The following is a 19,809-nucleotide window of genomic DNA, read 5'->3' on the forward strand; positions in this document are numbered from 1 at the left end:
TGCTTTCCTCAGTAGGTAACTATATTCAAAGGACAATGTGTTAAAGTGCAAAGGATTATTATTAGTAAGGATTTCTGAAAGTAAAAGTTCTTACAGAATGCAAGAAAGTGCCTCAAAACCCAGTTTTTGAGAGAAGTTGGCTACAAACTAGATAGATGTATTAGGATGATAATCACCTTAATACAACAAAAGTCAAAAACAGTAGCCCTCAGAATTAAGCTCTTTATTCGTCTTCCTTGTTTCAAAGAGTCACAGCAGTTCTTAAACAGTAGAGAGAGCATTCCTGGCATGTGGTAACACAGAGCAAGGCACACTGGAAAACACTGAGCCCCAGCATCTCCCTGGAGGAGTGGCAGTTAGAGAAAATCCAATTAGGGACAAAGGGGAAATGCCAGTGAAATACGAACCCCAAGTCAAGGCTTGGCTTTAGACTTGGGCTGGGATGCTGTGACATCCAGGTAGGAACATGCTCAAGCCAGAGAGCAGCTCATTCCAAGGAAGGGCTGTGACTGGCCTGGGTGTAGCCCCAACAGAGATTCATTTAGGGTACGTGTTCAGCAGGCTGAGCACATCAGCCACAGAGGGACACAACATGCTCCTCCTGTGGGGAAATGTGCCCTGGCCTCTCAATTGGCTCCAGAAGTCCAAGAGTCTTTGACTCCTTTGTTCATTCAGCACAACTTTACTGCTGCCTATTCTGTGCCAGGCCCTGTGCTGGGTGCAGAGGACAAAGCGAGGAATCAGACACAGTCCTTACCATCAGGGAATTCAGAATATGCTAGCAATATATCACAAAAATAAGTCATGATTCAAGGTAAAAAGGATGCAGAAAGGAAGCAGACAAACTTGGTCCTCAAGGCATTCACAGCCTGGCGGAGGCCTATGGGCAGCCTGTGCCAAGGACCAAAGAGAGGCCCATGCCGTGTGCTCCGGCAGCGCAGGAAGGATGACATGATAGCTGCTGGATGATACAGTGGGGAAAACTCACAGCTTCTTAGAGAAGACTGAACAGCCTCAGTTGGCCAACATGGAAGGAATGGATCCTACTGCCTTGGGCGGGGGGCTGTGCAGCTGTGGGCCAACTTCCATGCGTCCCTCGGGCTACCCAACAGGGAGGGGGTAAGGCTGTTTATCTGTGGATGTGGCTGCATGACAACCTGTGGATATATGAGGGGAGACTGGTGACCAGGAGAAACAGGTCCAAATAACAAGGGCCCAAGGTAAAGGTTAGGGCTTCCCTTGTAGCTGAGACAGTCAACAATCTGCTTGTAAGGCAAGAGACCTGGGTTAGATCCCTGGGTTGGAAAGATCCCCTGGAGAAGGGAATGGCAACCCATTCCAGTATTCCTGCCTGGAGAATTCCACAGACAGAGGAGCCTTGTAGGTTATAGTCTCTGGGGTCACAAAGAGTCGAATGTGACTGAGCACTAACACACACACACAGAAGGTAAAGGTTAGGAGCCTAGACTGAATAAAGCAGGAGGCAGGGAGCGTGAGCAGGACCAGCAGGCCGAGCAAGTGGGAGGCTAGTCTGGGTGTACACCAGCAGACAGAGGGGCCTACTGCGCCTTCCTGCAGTTCCGGTGGTGGGTCATCTGTGCTCGATGGGTCAATCCCGAGGGGCCAAGGATGGGGGAGAGCCTCTCAGACCAAAGATCACAGCCTAGCCAGTCCTCTCTTCATGGCACCTAGTCTGCTTTTCTCTTTTCTTCACAGCTGCCTTCACCTGCTCTATCTTTCCCATTCTCCCAACCCAACTGTGGCTGAAATCGGTTCAGTTAGGAGACAGTATCATGGTATAGGTCCCAGGGCCCTCAAGACCTTGGGTAACTGACACTACAGCTGTTTTGGATGGTCACCTGGCACAGAGACAAGCTTCAAGTTACAGGGTTGGGTTAAAACTTGTCTGCAGCTCCACCTGTGCAGGCTTCTTTCCCTCCCACACATGTTGTGGAACAGCTCTGGCCTGTTGTCATTTCTTCTTCACAGCAGCCACCACCTACACCATCTCTCCAGCCTGGGCTTCCTGTGTGTACCCCTTTCTCCCCCTTCCTAAAGGTGTCAGTACTCCTCCCTGCTGTGCTTTTCCTTCACAACTGCCATCACCCCTCTGTTCTGTTCTCTAATCCTCATTGTGGATTACCCCTGTGCCCAACCCTCTTTTCCTGATATTGCTGAAATATGCTCAGACCCCCTTCACCTATTGAAGAATTTCATTGCTAGTCACCGAGGAGATGCAAACCTGAAGCCAAGGGGAAGGAGAAAGGGGAGGGTACTTTAAAGATGGATGAGACTTCCCAAGAGGACTGGGCATCTGGGGTCCACCCTGGCATGTGGCTGAGCTCCGTTCCTTGACTCCCTTCTTGGATGGTCCCAAAGAACCTTGTATTCTCATTTTCTCCATCCTTTAACTCTGGTTTTAGAACCTAGCCATCTTCTCTACTCCTGTCAATTTGGGGTATGGTGCTCAGGAAAGCTTTGCTGAACAAGGAGTTTCTACAGTCAGGAGGGGCTGCCCTTTCAATCCTCCCCTCCCCAGTTCCTCCCTGTACCACCGACGCTGCCCACTCTGAAATCGCAGCCCCTGCCACTTGCCAAAGCGACCGAGGTCTTCTCTGACAGCAGCTTCATATAGAGAAGAAGAGAGGAGTGTTCATTATTTCAACCAACAACTGAAGGTCCTACATGCCAGGCTAAATGTAAACACCCTTTAGTAGGCAATGAGGAGCCACAAGCAATTTTCAAGCAGGGATTGGCAATTAGAAAGTACCTCACATTATGCACAGGTACTCAATTATGGAAACATTTAGATAAATGTATAAATGAGTGAGTGAATGATCATAACTGTGTATTAACTTCAGCAAATGTATGAGAGGTTAAGGGGATTTTTAAAAGCCCCTCTAAGCCCTGGGCTTAACCCATATGCTAAAGTAGGTGAAGTTAATCTCTACTTTCATCCTATAGGACTCTTTGTCATCTGACTGGTACAACTGCATCCCCCAACTTTCTAGGCTGTGTTCCACGACAACGACTTACTCTCCAGGGTCATTACTCAGCACCAAATATATTTACCTGCTGCCTGTTTAAGGCATTATCCTCCAAAAATAGGGACAAAAAGGGTATCTCTCACAATAAGAGTATCTGTCACAGTAAAAGGCTTATGGAGGAAATGATCTAAAATAAGAGCAACCATCTGCTATCATCTGAGAACCAGCAATGTCAAAGTTTATCCCAAATCTATTAGATAAAGAAGCATCTCTACACTTCACTAATAGTAGAGATGGTCCAAATTTCAGTAGGTCTGAACAAATATGCTTGATTCAGAGGTTTTTGAGTCCAGAGACCTTCTGAATGGTGACGACTGTCTCCATTAAAGAAGGCTGAGTGAAGACAACATTCTGAGAAAAACAAACAGCAGCTTGGACAAGTTCTGGGGCAGATGACTCCAGGCACAATTGAGATACAATTAAAATAATACCATCAGCAGCTACTATCACTCCCACTTAGAGCCCAATATCTATAAACTATCCCCCAGCTACATTTATTTTCTTCAATTTTATCCCTCTTCTAGCCCCCTAAACTGTGAACTCCTTGAGAGCAGCAATAGCAGAAAGTTTTGTCCGATGCTTTGAAGTCCTAACCCATGTTCATTTCTCATCAGTAACTATCCTAATAAATGAACTTCAAGTTCATCTCTCATAGGAGTCATGCCAGCAGAAACATTAAGTACCATTATTGAAGATCACTGACATTGAGCATCTCATTTTCTCCTTCAGAGGTAATGCTTTCTGGACAAGGAAGGAAAGGTGGAGCAGAGCTGTAAAGCTGGAGAAGGTAAGTGACCTATAATTCTGCTGCTTGGCCCGATTCCTCTAGAATAGTGAGTCTGTAGAGCTTCGTGCATGATCAGAAGGATGTAAGTGCTTTTGTTATTAAAAACAAAACAGGCCACCTACATCTTCCTTTGTGCTATGACACCTGCTTGTAACCTTATACTTGGATGAGTGGCAAGTCATTTGAAAAGCTGAGCCTGCCTTTGAGATAAGAGTCCTACATACAGCCAGGACTTGCTGATCAGGGAGCATGCAGGCACACTGCCTTTCCTAGGGATGGGAAGAAGAGAAATCAGAGACCCGACCCTCTCCTTTTACAGATGGAGACCTGAGGCCCAGAGAGTACAGGTGACATGTCCAAGGTCCCAAAGCAAGCCAGTGGAAGAGCCAAGATGACATCATAGTCTCTCAGCTCACCGTTCAGTGCTCTTTTGAATGCAGTAGCTATGGCAAGATGTTCATTTTGTTCTCTGGAGAATGAGAAGTGAAAACAGGTAGGGAGCAGAATATTAGGTGTTTTGTTTCTCTGCAGACTTCAGTAACCTCTGTTATCCTGGCCTCCACTGTCCTGGCTGTGATTGCCTTCTACGGTAGCCTTCTATGCAAAGTTGGGTCCTAAGCGAATTACTTTTTACTTGGCTCAGAGTTCATACCAGGGGTGGAGCAGTCCCCTTGCACGTGGCTCAGGATCTCTCGGTCTGTAAACAGGCGGAAGGCAATCTGCTCACACTCCTGCTTGGTCCCACATTCAAACAAACACCCAAACAAGCCCTCATTCTCCAGAGCAGCCAAATCAGAGTACCCACAAGGCCCGCAGTGCAAGATCCAGGGGCGGGACCAGCAGGCAGTCTCCAAGGGGCTCTGGTTGAGGTAGATGCCTAGGTCGACCCTCCGTTTCTTATTGGTTGGGTGTGAGTACAAGAGCCATGATTCTGACAGGGTTCCAGCTTCCGGCTCTGGTCTCACTGAGCTGCACAGCAGAGGACTCTGCTGAATGGCAGGTGCATCTTCGCCAGCAAGGTTCTGGCATCCACCTGGGATCTCCAGGGGACAGAAACTCACCACACTGCCTTGACAGCCATGAGGGGGCTCACAGAGCTGATGGCTCAGGACTGGTTTCTGAAAGCATTCACCATGGTCAATGCTGAGGGCCTCTGCCCGGTGCCTGTTTGGTGTCCGGGCACTGCAATACAGCACAGGGTGGCCGGCCTTCCCGATCACCTCTGCCACTTCACATTCCACTGTCACCATGGGCTTGATAAGCCTGCCATGGTGCCATGTGGCTCCTAGGTCATCGCTATAGATCATCAGGGAATGAGGCCTAGCTCTATATGGCAGCCGAAAGCAAAAGAACCAGAACGGGATGTAGTAGGCATATGCAGGGATGATGAGCCTCCCCGACTGCAGCTGGATGCCATGACCTGGCCCCACAGCAAAAGTGGCCCAGTGTGTCACCTCTGGGCCAATGACCTCCTCAGTCAGGTCCCTCACATCACTCCATGAATGGCCAGCATCCTGGCTGCATATGAAGCAGAGGCGTGCAGCGTTCCTGCCTGACATAATCTGTTGATGCTCGGTGACATGGCCTTGCACACAGATGAAGAACAGGTACACGTAGCCACTCTTCCGCTCCCACACAGGACAGGGGTTCATGGTCCGGTGTCCAGGTAGCGTGGCTTTCATCAGGGACTTCAGGGGTTCCCACTAGATGAGGGGAAGGGAGAAAGCAGGAGTGAAAGACTCATAGGGAGACATGAGGCTCATTAAAAGCATGAGTACTTCTCAGTTCAGTTCAAAAGCATTAGTACTTCTCAGTTCAGTTCAAAAGCATTAGTACTTCTCAGTTCAGTTCAAAAGCGTTAGTACTTCTCAGTTCAGTTCAAAAGCATTAGTACTTCTCAGTTCAGTTCAGTTCAGTCACTCAGTCGTATCCAACTCTTTGCAATCCCACGGACTGTAGCATGCCAGGCTTCCCTGTCCATTACCAACTCACAGACCTTGCTCAAACTCGTCTATCGAGTCAGTGATGCCATCCAACCATCTCATCCTCTGTTGCCCCCTCCTCTTATCTTCCATCTTTTCCAGCATCAGGGTCTTTTCCAGTGAGTCAGATCTTCATATCAGGTGGCCAAAGTATTGAGTTTCAGCTTCAACATCAGTCCTTCCAATGAATATTCAGGACTGATTTCCTTTAGAATTGACTAGTTTGATCTCCTCGCAGTCCAAGAGACTCTCAAGAGTCTTCTCCAACACTACAGTTCAAAAGCATCAATTCTTCACTGCTCAGCCTTCTTTATGGTCCAGCTCTCACATCCATACAGTAACTACTAGAAAAACCATACGTCAGCAAAGTAATGTCTCTGCTTTTTAATAGGCTGTCTTGGTTTGTCATAGCTTTTCTTCTAAGCTCCTCTATGCACGGAGCAAACACCTCTTAATTTCAATGCTTCAGTCACCATCTGTAGTGATTCCAAGAAAATAAAGTCTGTCACTGTTTCCATTGTTTCCCATCTATTTGCCATGAAGTGATGGGAGGACCAGATGCCATGATCTTAGTTTTTTGAATGCTGAGCTTGAAGCCAGCTTTTTCACTCTCCTCTCTCATTTTCATCAAGAGGCTCTTTAGTTCCTCTTCACTTTCTGCCATAAGGGTGGTATCATCTGCGTATCTGAAACTGATATTTCTCCCGGCAATCCTGATTCCAACTTGTGCTTCATCCAGCCTGGCACTTCGCATGATGTACTCTGCATATAAGTTAAATAAGCAGGGTGACAATATACAGCCGTGACGTACTCCTTTCTCAATCTGAAACCAGTCTGTCCTTCCATGTCTGGTTCTAACTGTTGCTTCCTGACCCATAGGAGGCAGGTAAGGTGGTCTGTATTCCCATCTCTTGAAGAATTTTCCACAGCTTGTTGTGATGTACACAAAGGCTTTGGCGTAATCAATAAAGCAGAAGTGGATGTTTTTCTGGCATTCTCTTGATTTTTTGATGATCCAACGGATGTTGGCAATTTGATCTCTGGTTCCTCTGCCTTTTCTAGATCCAGCTTGAACATCTGGAAGTTCATGGTTCACATACTATTGATGCCTGGCTTGGAGAATTTTGAGCAGTACTTTGCTAGTGTGTGAGATGAGTGCAATTTGCGGTAGTTTGAACATTCCTTAGCATTGCCTTTCTTTCGGATTGGAATGAAAACTGACCATTTCCAGTCCTGTGGCCACTGCTGAGTTTTCCAAATTTGCTGGCATATTGAGTGCAGCACTCTCACAGCATCCTCTTTTAGGATCTGAAATACCTTAGCTGGAATTCCATCACCTCCACCAGCTTTGTAGTGATGCTTCGTAAGGCCCACTTGACTTCACATCCCAAGCTGTCTGGCTGTAGATGAGTTATCACACCATTGTGGTTATCTGGGTCATGAAGATCTTTTCTGTACAGTTCTTCTGTGTATTCTTGCCACCTCTTCTTAACATCTTCTGCTTCTGTTAGGTCCATACCATTTCTGTCCTTTACTGTGCCCATCTTTGCATGAAATGTTCCCTTGGTATCTCGAATCTTCTTGAAGAGATCTCTAGTCTTTCCCATTCTATTGTTTTCCTCTATTTCTTTGCACTGATCGCTGAGGAAGGCTTTCTTATCTTTCCTTGCTATTCTTTGGACCTCTGCATTCAGATGGGTATATCTTTCCTCTTCTCCTTTGCCTTTCACTTCTCCTTTCTCAGCTATTTGTAAGGCCTCCTCAGACAACCATTTGCCTTTTTGCATTTCTTTTTCTTGGGGATGGTCGTGATCACTGCCTCCTGTACAATGTCACAAACTCCATCCATAGTTCTTCAGGCACTTTATCAGATCTAATCCCTTGAATCTATTTGTCACTTCCACTGTATAATCATAAGGGATTTGATTTAGGTCATACCTGAATGATGTAGTGACTTTCCCTACTTTCCTTAAGTCTAAATTTGGCAATAAGGAGTTCATGATCTATGCCACAGTCAGTCCTGTTCTTGTTTTTGCTGACTGTATAGAGCTTCTCCATCTTTGGCTGCAAAGAATATAATCAATCTGATTTCAATATTGACCATCTGGTGATGTCCATGTGTAGAGTCATCTCTTATGTTGTTGGCAGAGGGTGTTTGTTATGACCAGTGTGTTCTCTTGGCAAAACTGTTAGTCTTTGCCCTGCTTCATCTTGTACTCCAAGGCCAAACTTGCCTGTTACTCCAGATATCTCTTGATTGTATCTTTACTTTTGCATTCCAGTCCCCTATGATGGAAAGGACATCTTTTTTGGGTGTTAGTTCTAGAAAGTCTTATAGGTCTTCATAGAACCATTCAACTTCAGCTTCTTTGGCATTAGTGGTGAGGGCACAGACTTGGATTATTGTGATACTTAATGGTTTGCCTTGGAAACAAACAGAGATCATTCTGTCATTTTTGAGACTGCACCCAAGTAATGCATTTTGGACTCTTTTGTGACTCTGAGGGCTACTCCATTTCCTCGAAGGGATTCTTGCCCACACTGGTAGATATAATGGTCATCTGAATTTGCCCATTCCAGTCCATTTTAGTTCACTGATTCCTAAAATGTCGACATTCATTCTTGCTACCTCCTGTTTGACCACTTCCAATTTACCTTGATTCATGGACCTAACATTCCAGGTTCCTATGCAATACTGTTCTTTACAGCATCAGACTTTATTTCTATCACCAGTCACGTCCACAACTGGGCATTGCTTTTGCTTTGGCTCAGCCTCTTCATTCTTTCTGGAGTTATTTCTCTACTCTTCTCCAATAGCATATTGGGCAGCTACTGACCTGGGGAGTTCGTCTTTCAGTGTCATATCTTTTTGCCTTTTCATATTGTTCATAGGGTTCTCAAGGCAAGAATACTGAAGTGGTTTGCCATTTCCTTCTCCAGTGGACCACGTTTTGTCAGAACTCTCCACCATGACCCATCCATCTTGGGTAGCCCTACATGGCATGGCTCATAGTTTCATTGAGTTAGACAAGGCTGTGGTCCATGTGATCAGTTTGATTAGTTTTCTGTGACTGTGGTTTTCATTCTGTCTGCCCTCTGATGGATAAGGATTGTCTGTTTAGTCAAAGCTATGGTTTTTCCAATAGTCATATATGGATGTCACAGTTGGACCATAAAGAAGGCTGAGCACTGAGGAATTGATGCTTTTGAACTGTGGTGCTGGATAAAACACTTGAGAGTCCCTTGGGTAGCAAGGAGATCAAACCAGTCAATCCTAAAGGAAATCAATCCTAAATATTCATTGGAAGGACTGATGCTGAAGCTCCAATACTTTGCCCACCTGATGCGAACAGCCAACTCACTGGAAAAGACCCTGATGCTGAGAAAGACTGAAGGCTGGAGGAGAAGGGGGTGACAGAGGATGAGATGAATGGATGGCATCATCAACTCAATGGACATGAGTTTGAGCAAACTCTAGGAGATAGTGAAGGACAGGGAAGCCTGGCATGCAGCAGTCCATGGGTCACAAAGAGTTGTACACGACTGAGTGACTGAACAACAACAACCACATAACTCAGCAATTCAACTTCTAGGTCTGTACAAAAACTAATAGAAAAAACAGTCTTGAAGAGACATTTACATGCACCTCCTTATTCCATAGCAGCATTATTCACAATAACCAAAAGGTGGGAGCAACTCAAGTGTCCACTAGCCGATAAGTGGACAAAAGGGATGAATGGCTAAACAAACTGGATAAATGAAATAATAAATTAACATACAATACATTATTATTCAGCCTTTAAAAAGAAATCCTGACATATTCTACAACATGGATGAACCTTGAGGATATTATCCTGTGAAATAAGCCAATCACAGAAAGACAAAATATTGCTTGATTCCACTTACATGAAACGTCTAAAGTAAACAAACTTACAAAGTACAGTATTAATCTCTAGGGGATTGGGGAGGGGGGAAATTAGTTGTTGTTCAGTGAGTATACAGTTACAATTATGCACTAATGAATAAATTCTAGAGACAAATAATGTAATACAGTTAACAACACCGCAATGTATACTTAAAATGGTTATGACAGAGGGATTTCCCTGGTGGTCCAGTGGCCAAGACTCCTAGCTCCCAAAGCAGGGGTCCTGGGTTTGATTCCTGGTCAGGGAACTAGATCCCATGTACCACAACTAGTAGTTCGCATGTTGCAGCTAAAGATGCCAGCTGCCACAACTAAGACCCTGTATGGCCAAATGAAAAATGATTATGATGGAAAGTATTACATTAGGTGCATATTACCATAATTTAAAATGTTTTTAAAAGAACAAAAAAATCCGAAAAGTTTTTGAAGGGTTTAGCTGACCATCTATTTAACATTTAAGCAGCTATCAAAAAATAAATGCTACTTTTTTTACTGTAGGCTGCATTAAAAGGATACCAGATGGGATAGCCACTTCACTGCTGAGCTGGTCAATCTATCCTTGGGGTCATAAGTTCAGTTATGAGTACCATACTTTGCAAAAATACACTGATCTTCCACACCAGGTCCCAAGGACTGTAATCAGTTTTCAAAGGACAAAAAATCAAATCAAGACTGTGGCCTAAGGAGCTGCTAAAAGATAGAAGACCTGGAGGGTGTGGATACTGCTTCCAGATACATCAAAGAGCACTTCTCCACAAAAGGGACTTTATAATGTACAGATGGACTTCCCCATAAGGCATAACAACAACAGGCAATTACAGACAAGTACAGAGGATCTCATTTCAAAAAATAAGTTAACAGTTGCCACATGATTAAGTTTCTAATTTGAGGAGTTGTGTAAGTAGATCCTTAATAGAAGATGACTAATGTTGAGTTCCTACTATGGAACTGGTATTATTAATTATATTTCACAGACAATGAAACAGAAGAGTCAAGTATTCACGATCACAGTCAATAAATGATAGGTCTTGCCTGACTCCAAAGCCATGCTCTTAACCACTAAGCTATTAGTAGCAACCAATGGAATACAGAAGATTTCTATATTGGGAAAGAAGCTGGGCTGATAATTCTTCCCATTTTAAGATTCTACAATTAAGTAAATGAGAGAATGAATGTGAATAAAATAAAGTGAAGAGAGAATGAGTTACAGTGGACATGTTTGTGACTGGATGTGACTACTGGATAGTGAGGTTATGTAACAGGTATGGTCTGATAAAAAAAACTTAACTGCCCAACTGTCCGTGGCAAAAAGCAGAGCAACAGAAACCACAGGTACTGCCTGTCCTGGAGGAAACAAAAGAGCTAGAACTTCAAGTTGGGCTGAAAGGCACCAGTGATATAAGCAGAGGTTCAACCCTGGGAGGCCATAAGAAAGACACATGATAAGGTATAAGAGCAGGGGATGGAAAGTCCCTCAAGTAAAAAACTTCCCCAAGGGGAAATGTGAGTAAGGCGTTAAAAGCAGCCAGGGCTTGCTTGTAAGGTCCACCTTCAGCAGAACAGCATTTGCACTATAACAGCAAAGCAAAGCATCCCTAACGACATGAAGTTTTAAAGGTGAGACTTCTGAGAGCAGAAAAAGCAGTGCAGGTTAAGCAGATTAAAATAACTCATAAAAAATGTATGTATGTATGATTATGTGTGTATTTTTCAAATTCACTGTCTCACTTGATCCTCACTTCAGCCATCTCTGAGATAAAAGTCAACAATAACAAAATTGGGTTCTAAACTAACCCTGTAGTTCACAGCCCCAAGGGCAGTAACTATTCTCTCCCCCATTAAAAACACAGTAAAAATGTGCTACCTACGGACAAGGGCACTAACCCCAGTTCTCCATTTATTAAGTATGTGCCTAAGGCAAGTCACTTTCCTTCTTATAAAATGGGGATAATAATATGTACCTCACATAAAGCACAGAGAAGGCAATGGCACCCCACTCCAGTACTCTTGCCTGGAAAATCCCACGGATGGAGGAGCCTGGCGGGCTACAGTCCATGGGGTCGCTAAGAGTCAGACACGGCTGAGCAACTTCACTTTCACTTTTCACTTTCATGCATTGGAGAAGGAAATGGCAACCCACTCCAGTGTTCGTGCCTGTAGAATCCCAGGGACGGAGGAGCCTGGTGGGCTGCTGTCTATGGGGTCGCACAGTCAGACACGACTGAAGCGACTTAGCAGCAGCAGCAGCAGCACATAAAGCATGGAGGAAGACAAGCAAAGGGAAGAGGGGGGAGAATACAGATGTTGTTTTCCTCCCCCGTGTCTTTTGCTAGCTGTGGTCCTGAACAAGCTACCTACCTGTTGGAGCACCAGGATGCCTCATCAGCAAAACTGGACTAACAATGCTTACTGCTTTCAGTGACTTATGAGAATAAAAGAGAATGTGAATGAAAAGCACACCACATGTTGGTTGAACTGAATACACAAATCATGGAGGCCTCTATTCAGAGACTGGGTTTGAAGCTTGTTTTTACTGCTTTTTTACAGCTGTTTGACCCTGAGCAAATAGCAATCACTCTGAGCCTCAGTATCCTCATCTGTAAAATGTGACTGACAACAGTTCCTATGTCACAGAGTGGCTGTGAATTTCAATGTGCCTCTGGCAAACAGTAAGTATTCAATAAGGGAAAGCATTGCTTTTACTGCTTTTTTCCCCCCTCCTCAGCTCAGACACAAGGCTTTTCCTGCACTGATGAAAAGGGCACAGACTGTGACATGCTGTGAGCAATGCAGAAAATGAGACCCAGGCTCAGATCTGGGATAAGGAGTCACCTGTACTGATTGCCCAGTCCTTAATCCTCGCCTCAGCACCAGGTGGAGAGCATCCTCATCCTTGCTCGAGGAGCGCTTCTCTGCAAAGGCCAGGAAGGTGTGGGCAGGGGGCACGTAGATCAGGGCTGGGATCCGGTAGGTGACCCCTCTCTTGTCCTCCTGCTGGAACAGAGGGCTGCTGAAGGAGCATGATGTCACTTCTTCCATGACCTCTGCAAGGATAGGAGGGAGCTCAGTGTGTGTCCACATCCAAAGGCTCGCTGGGACACAAGTTCTGCTCTATCATTTCACTTCTGGAGGTCACTGGGAGGCAAAGATGTACCCAAACATTTATTTTTTATATACAAAAGTAACATCATGATCTCAATAGCACAAAGCAAGCAATATGCATTCTCATATAACAAATCTATATTCCAGGCTCTGTGGGAATCCTGTGTAGCCTGTGTCAAGTGTCTCTCCAGAGAGATTCTGTATGTGCTTCTGCCAAGCATTCAGAGGTATTACCAGCCCGGATGGTTCCTAATAGTCAATTTCCTGGCTTGGAGTTTTTAGGCAATTCAGGCAATATAAATATAAACCCAAATCCATACGAGAGAATGCCTCTGGTTCAGAATTCTCCGGGCAAACTTTTCCCTTCTCTTGGAGCCTAGAATAAGAAGCAATCTTCTTTGTCATCTCTGTCAGTAGTAAGATTTCTTTTTCCTACTCCACTCAATCAGAGGATATAGATTTTCAAGGTATCTGGCTTCATGCAGGGATCTCAGTTCCAACCAGAGTCTAACACAGGTGGGCCTATGGTTTCATTCACTGCAATAGCAGGTATATTAAAGCCCAAGCTTTGAGGTAAGCGAGACCAGCAAACATCTAGGGCAGCTGGGTCACGAAAAGGGGCTAACTTCTCCAGTTTTCAGTTTACTCTTGGTTTTTAGGCCCCTGGGGATTTCTCTTACTTTCTTGGAAATTCAACTATAAAAGGCTTTGTTATACTTATCCATCATTTACTTTACAGGTTAGCTGGCTTGCTATAATGCTTAAAATGGAAATCTCTAAGTACATTTCTCAGGTATTCAACTTCTCAGAGGCCCACAAAGGGAAGCCAGACAGATAGAATCAAGCTTAGAATTACTTTTCCTCTCACCATTTGTTGTCCAAGCCTTGTCTTCCAAATCATTTGTAAAAATAATCAGGCTGTAAGAATGAGACCCACAAGGCCTTCTTCATTTATTTAATAAATATTTCTGAGTGCCCACTGGAATTCAGGCCATCAGGTAGGTGCTGAGGAGACAGAAAGGGATCAGAGATCCCCGCCCACATCCAGGTGAGGGGACAGACATATATACATTGACAATTACAATATCATGTAGTAATTTCTACTTTAAGAGGTCAACACAAGAGCATGCAGGAAAACAGAAAAAAAGCAACTGTCCAGATCAAGGCAGCAGTGGAGTTTTGAAAAGCTAATAAGTCAAGTGATCCCCTGTTTCATATCCTTATGCTCTGGGCCTGAGGCATTCAGATACCTTACTTCCTCACCTTCTTCAGCTCTATTCAGACATCGTCCAATCAGTGAGGCCTTCCCTGACAACTCCCTTGTCCCTCTCTATCCCCCTTCCCTGCTCTGTTCTCCATGCCACCTACCATCACCCATATGTTATACTTATTTAATATGCCCTACAGAATAGAAGTTCCATAAAGGGCATGTACATGTCTGTTTTATTCACTGCTATACCTCTAAACCTAAAACCCTGCCTGGTAATTCACAGGCTTGACAAATGTTCGTTGAATGTTTGAATGAATGGGTGAGTTGGATCTTAAAGGCTGAACAGTGGGTTAACCAACTGAAGGGTAAAAAGGAGAAGAGGAGAGGGAATGGATATGAAAAGCCTAAAGATCGCAGAAGCACACTATGAGCTGTGGGGATTCAGAGTAATCCAGTATGACTACAGTGAAGCGCAAAAGCTGTGAACGAAGATGGCACTGAAGGGGTCGGGCGAGGGCAAATCCTGGGAGGCTTCGATACCTTATTAAGCTGTTTATCCCATGGGTAGGGAGCCACTCAACAGGTTTTGGCAGATGAATGCCAAGATCAAGTACATATTTCAGACCACTCTTTCAGGTAGCCTTCTGGACAATGAACTGAAGGGGAAAGTTGCACTGCTTTGGGCTACAGGTTCCTAGTGTCAGTCAAGACAAGTTTGTCTTTCACAGCATATGAGTGATTTATTTAGCATGTGAATTCACTCAGCATGTGAATAATTCATTTCACTGGTTTCTAACCTCAAGTGAGAAGAATCACAGCTCACTATCCAAAAGGATGGGGAGGTGGCCTCCTAAGTCCAGAAGAAAAACTTCCCCTCACTCCAATTCTGGGTTCTCAACTGTCTTCCTCACACCATACTTGAGCACACCTCTCTCTTAATTCAGGCTCTCCTGCCAGACAGACAGGCTATGTAATGGTTTAGAAAATAAGGTTTGGGCCAAGCCAGGACTACATGAACTTGGGCATGTAATTTAACTGCTGGACCCTAGTTTATAAAATTCAGTAGAATGGCTGAAAGAATTGAGGTAAAAAGTGTAAATGGCTGTTACAGGGCCCATGACACAGTAATGAGCTCAATATATGACAGCTGTTATTTTTGGACTGTCAATCACTACATATTCTAGTGTTACTCCTCAAAACCTGTGGAGGAGGAGGATGAAGACAACCACCACAATTACAACTACCCTTCTTTAAAGTATTTAAACCCCTCTGCCCCTCTGGGAGAGGTCATATTTTAAATTCTTGTAAGGATATGAGTTAATATCAACACTATTAATCATCAGCCTGAGATAATATCAACACTATTAATCATCAGCCAACACAAGACTACTGGTCAACATCAAAACAGAATGTGTCTGGGTGACAAGAATAAAGCACAGAACAAGCATAGGAATGGGCAGGGAGGACCAGGAAAAAACGAAAGGGACAGGGAGTGGATAGGGACAGGGAGTGGATAGAACTCGTAAGGAGAAGCACAAGTTCTTACTATGTGACCTTGCACTAGTCACTTAACCCAGGTCTTGGATTCCTTGCTTATAAAATGTGGATGAAATAATACTTACCTAAGATGACTGAAGAACCACTCAAAAGTGCTTCATAAACTTTAAGGCACTATGTAAGTAAAAGTATAAATTCAGAAGTCTTCACAATTTATGGTTTTGCTATCACTGTAACAATTAGAGTCCCTATCACTGCTTACTAACTATGCTGATCATGTTGATGGCAATGGTAACACATGTGGTGGCTGTGGCATCAATACCCAAACTATTTCACACAAACCATGTGCCAGGAGCTAGGGACAGAGAAAAATCAGATACAGTTCTCTTGCTTTTCAACTGTGCTTTGAACTGTGTGTTGGAGAAGACTCTTGAGAGTCCCTTGGACTGCAAGGAGATCTAACCAGTCAATCCTAAAGGAAATCAGTCCTGAATATTCATTGGAAGGACTAATGCTGAAGCGGAAATTCCAATACTTTGGCCACCTGATGCGAAGAACTGACTCATTGGAAAAGACCCTGATGCTGGAAAAGATTGAAAGCGGGAGGAGAAGGGGACGACACAGGATGACATGGTTGGATGGCGCCACCGACTTGATGGACATGAGTTTGACCAAACTCCGGGGGTTGGTGATGGACAGGAAAGCCTTGCCTGCAGTCCATGGGGTCGCAAAGAGTGGGACACGACTGAACGACTGAACTGACTGGAGTTGTTCATTTCAGCAGAAAACTCAACATTATTAACTACTGCTCCACATAATCACCTTTCAATCAAGATTTCCCTGCTCTCTTATTGAGAAGTATAGTGTAACATGGACTTTAAGACTGACTCGGCTTTGACACTTACTAGCAAATTCAGTTTACCACTGAGCCTCAGTTTCTTCCTGCAAGGGAGATAATGCCACCTATTTCTCAAGCCTGAAGAATAACATAATTCCACAGACTCCAATTAATCTAGTGCAGCAAGCAGCCTCCAGTGAGCCCCAAGGGAGACTTCCCCATTTTATTCACGCCTAACAACTAATACTTAAGGAGCACTCATCATATGTTAGGTCTTTGAAGATCCTATGGTCCAAACTCCTCTCATGGTACACAATAGGATTCTCAGATCCACAGAGGGGAATAAACTCCTCTAAGGCCACTCAATGAGTCAGTAACAAAACCTGGACCAAGGCCCAGGACTCATGTAAGTTTTAGTTCTGGGCTCTATGAAGCCTGTAGACCCTCTCCAGTAAGAAGAGTTTTCCCAGTCTCAGTTCCCTTCCATCGCAAAACAAGTTAGGCTTCAGTCGAAGGAAAACAAAAACAGAGCTAGCCAAGAATACCTTCTGGTTGTGTCTGAGAGATTAGCCCACTGGGGTGTCTCTGACCCAATAGACTGGATTTCCTAAATCCAAAGAGTGCTGCCGAACCTGTCAGCACAGTCACTTCGCCTCACGTTTTGGGAGGCCCTTTTCACTTTCATGCATTGGAGGAGGAAATGGCAACCCACTCCAGTGTTCTTGCCTGGAGAATCCCAGAGACGGCGGGGCCTGGTGGGCTGCCGTCTATGGGGTCGCACAGAGTCGGACACGACTGAAGCGACTTAGCAGCAGCAGCAGCAGCCAGTCTTCCAGCCACACTCACCTGCAGGGAACCCCGGCTCCTCCATCTCTCTCGGGCTGATCTGGGCGCTGGGTCAAGCACTCACGTCTCCGACACTGAAGCCCTGGAGAATGATCAAGCCCGGGAGACGAGGGCAGGAGAGAAACTGCGGACGCGGACACAAACCACGAAAAGTGAAGAAACACGGCGACAGAGACATCGAGAGGCTGGCGGCGGGGCTGACAGATTGGGGAAGCCGAGAACAGCCGGTAGGAAAGGAAGTCCAGGAAGCTCAGAAGACGCAACCCGCCGGCGGTTGGGACCCGCAGTTGGCTGCGGCCTGGAGTCAGCCCCGCCCCCTCGGGGGGGGCGGTGCAGCCGAGGCCCCGCCCCCTCCTTCCCCTGCCCAGTCCCTTAGCGGTCCAATCTGGTTCATTCCTCCTCTTTCAGGCCCCCAGTTCCGGCCCAGCGGTGGCTTGGAACTTGCCCCTCCCTCTCTTAGCACCCGACCCCACCCGCTCCAACTCACGCCCAAGTTCAGTCTCCAACTGCCACACAGCTCCCTGGCTGCGACCCTCACCCTTCCACTCCGCCCACCTCCGTCTTCAGTCCGTTTTCCCCACGCCCTCCCCTATTGGTTGCCGGTCTGTTGATAGGCATCACCCTAAAACTTCCCTAGACAACTTGAGAGTCGAGCGAGAAAGTTCCGGATCTCAAAGGGGACGCCACTAAAATGTCCAGCGGTCCAGAGCATTGGGCAACCGACCCTTAGGAAAATAAAAATTTATATGTGTTATATACATGTGTGTGTGTGTGTGCGTGTACATATATTTTCAGTAACTGATAGTAGATTACAACCGCTGAACAAGTTAAAAGCCCACGGGTCCTTGTAGATGTGCACAATTGAATAAACAGGGAAGAAAGGACAGCTCTTCCTTTAGTAAGAGTCTAATTAATGTAGACCATGCACAAACTGTTTGAACGCAGTATGGTTTATGCTGAATACCTGCTTACTTTCTGAGAGTCTGGAATTTTCAAACATGCCAGGCAGAGTGCCCAGGTAATCTGACCCCAATAAAAACTGTGGGTTCCAAGTTTCTAATGGGTAGGTTCTCTAGACAGAGACTAGGCTCGCATGCTGCTTTTGTGATGCTGGGTAAAGTGTGCTTAGTGTGATCCTTCATGAGAGGGAGTGGGCATAAGAAAGCCTATGCAAGGATTTTTTCAGACTCAGCCTGCAGTCTTATGATCCTGTGTGTGTCCTTACTACATTGCTGAAATCAGTGTTAGCCCTGAGTACACCTCTATGCCTGGTCCTCTGAGTACTTCTGATGCTGAGCAGGCCCCTATACGGCTTCTAGGCATGAAAGTCTTTTTGACCCCCATTTCTTATAAATAAGACTCCAGCCTCCATGGCCTGAGTTCCAAACAGCAGAACTATTATTAATTAAAGGTGGAACAGCCAGGAAACCACCTGAAGCAAGAATAAAGGGACCAAAGAAACTCATCAAGATTAGGAGACTGGACCGCTTAAGACCCTGATAAAGAAAGCTGAGCACAGAAGAATTGGTGCTTTTGAACTGTGGTGTTGGAGAAGACTCTTGAGAGTCCCTTGGACTGCAAGGAGATCCAACCAGTCCATCCTAAAGAAATCAGTCCTGGGTGTTCATTGGAAGGACTGATGTTGAAGCTGAAACTCCAATACTTTGGCCACCTGATGCGAAGAGCTGCCTCATTGGAAAACACCCTGATGCTGTGAAAAGAGAGGAGAAGGGGACGACAGAGGATGAGATGGTTGGATGGCATCACTGACTCAATGGAAATGGGTTTGGGTGGACTCCAGTTGGTGATGAACAGGGAGGCCTGGCGTGCTGTGGTTCATGGGGTCACAGAGTCGGACACGACTGAGCTGAAATGAACTGAAGACCCTGAAAGTGAAAAAGTGCAGTCCCTGGTTTGGTTTTTTGCCCTCCCCGCCCACTGCACATCACTGTGGATTTCTGCCAGTTTCTCGGCACTTTCGACCATTCTGCACCCAGGGCTCCCTGTCCCCATGGGGTGAAGTAGGATGGTGACTTAGATGTTTATATTCAACAGAGCTATAAAAAGGTAATCCTTCTCCTCCTCAAAGATCCCCCAGCATACACAAAGTCTTTCCTTAAAGCAGGAGAGGGAGTGAGAGGGAATGGATCATGAATTTATTTTTGCTTCAGTGGTTATCTGCCTGGACTCAACAAACTCCTAATTGTTGGGGGCCAGAGTGAGGTACTCTGCCCGTGACAAAGGTCATGAGGAAGGAGGCTCGACATACGCAAAGGCGGGATCGAGCCTCAGGAGTCCCCCTGGAACTCCTCGAGCATCTACCCCCATAACCAGAGCCTGCCTACTTTACTACTTTGTGCTCTCACCTACACCTCTGACTTTACGGGGGGCTGTCCCCCACCACCTCTTTCGGAGAAGGAGTTAACCTAGAGCTCCAGTCAATAAAAACTCTTGGGTGTGACAAGAGTGTTTTAACCTACAAACTCCTCTGAAGGTTCTCTAGCCTGCCTGACAGGCTCCTCCGGCCACATGTGATTGCTCACAGCCTCCCAACCGTGAGAGGCACAAGATGCTT

General features: G+C 45.5%; 1 protein-coding gene across 4 annotated transcripts; it reads right to left on the bottom strand.

The window, feature by feature from the left end:
• Nucleotides 1-208: 208 nt before the first annotated feature.
• NEU3 (sialidase 3 (membrane sialidase)) lies at nt 209-18,634 on the bottom strand. Of its 4 annotated transcripts, XM_010847578.1 has the most exons (4): nt 17,235-18,634; nt 13,712-13,848; nt 12,574-12,785; nt 209-5,537 (listed from the first exon to the last, which is right to left on the bottom strand). In XM_010847578.1, exons 3-4 carry the CDS (start codon nt 12,778-12,780, stop codon nt 4,458-4,460), a joined length of 1,287 nt encoding a protein of 428 aa, XP_010845880.1. In that variant the 5' UTR covers nt 12,781-12,785; nt 13,712-13,848; nt 17,235-18,634; the 3' UTR covers nt 209-4,457. The 4 variants fall into 4 exon arrangements, with proteins under 4 accessions (XP_010845880.1, XP_010845883.1, XP_010845882.1 ...); XM_010847581.1 differs by lacking the exon at nt 13,712-13,848 and having other exon boundaries at nt 17,773-18,634; XM_010847580.1 differs by lacking the exon at nt 13,712-13,848 and having other exon boundaries at nt 17,722-18,634.
• Between the last annotated feature and the right edge of the window lie 1,175 nt (nt 18,635-19,809).

This window comes from Bison bison, unplaced genomic scaffold (genome assembly GCF_000754665.1).
Source record: "Bison bison bison isolate TAMUID 2011002044 unplaced genomic scaffold, Bison_UMD1.0 scf7180017864251, whole genome shotgun sequence".
Lineage (NCBI taxonomy): Eukaryota > Metazoa > Chordata > Mammalia > Artiodactyla > Bovidae > Bison > Bison bison.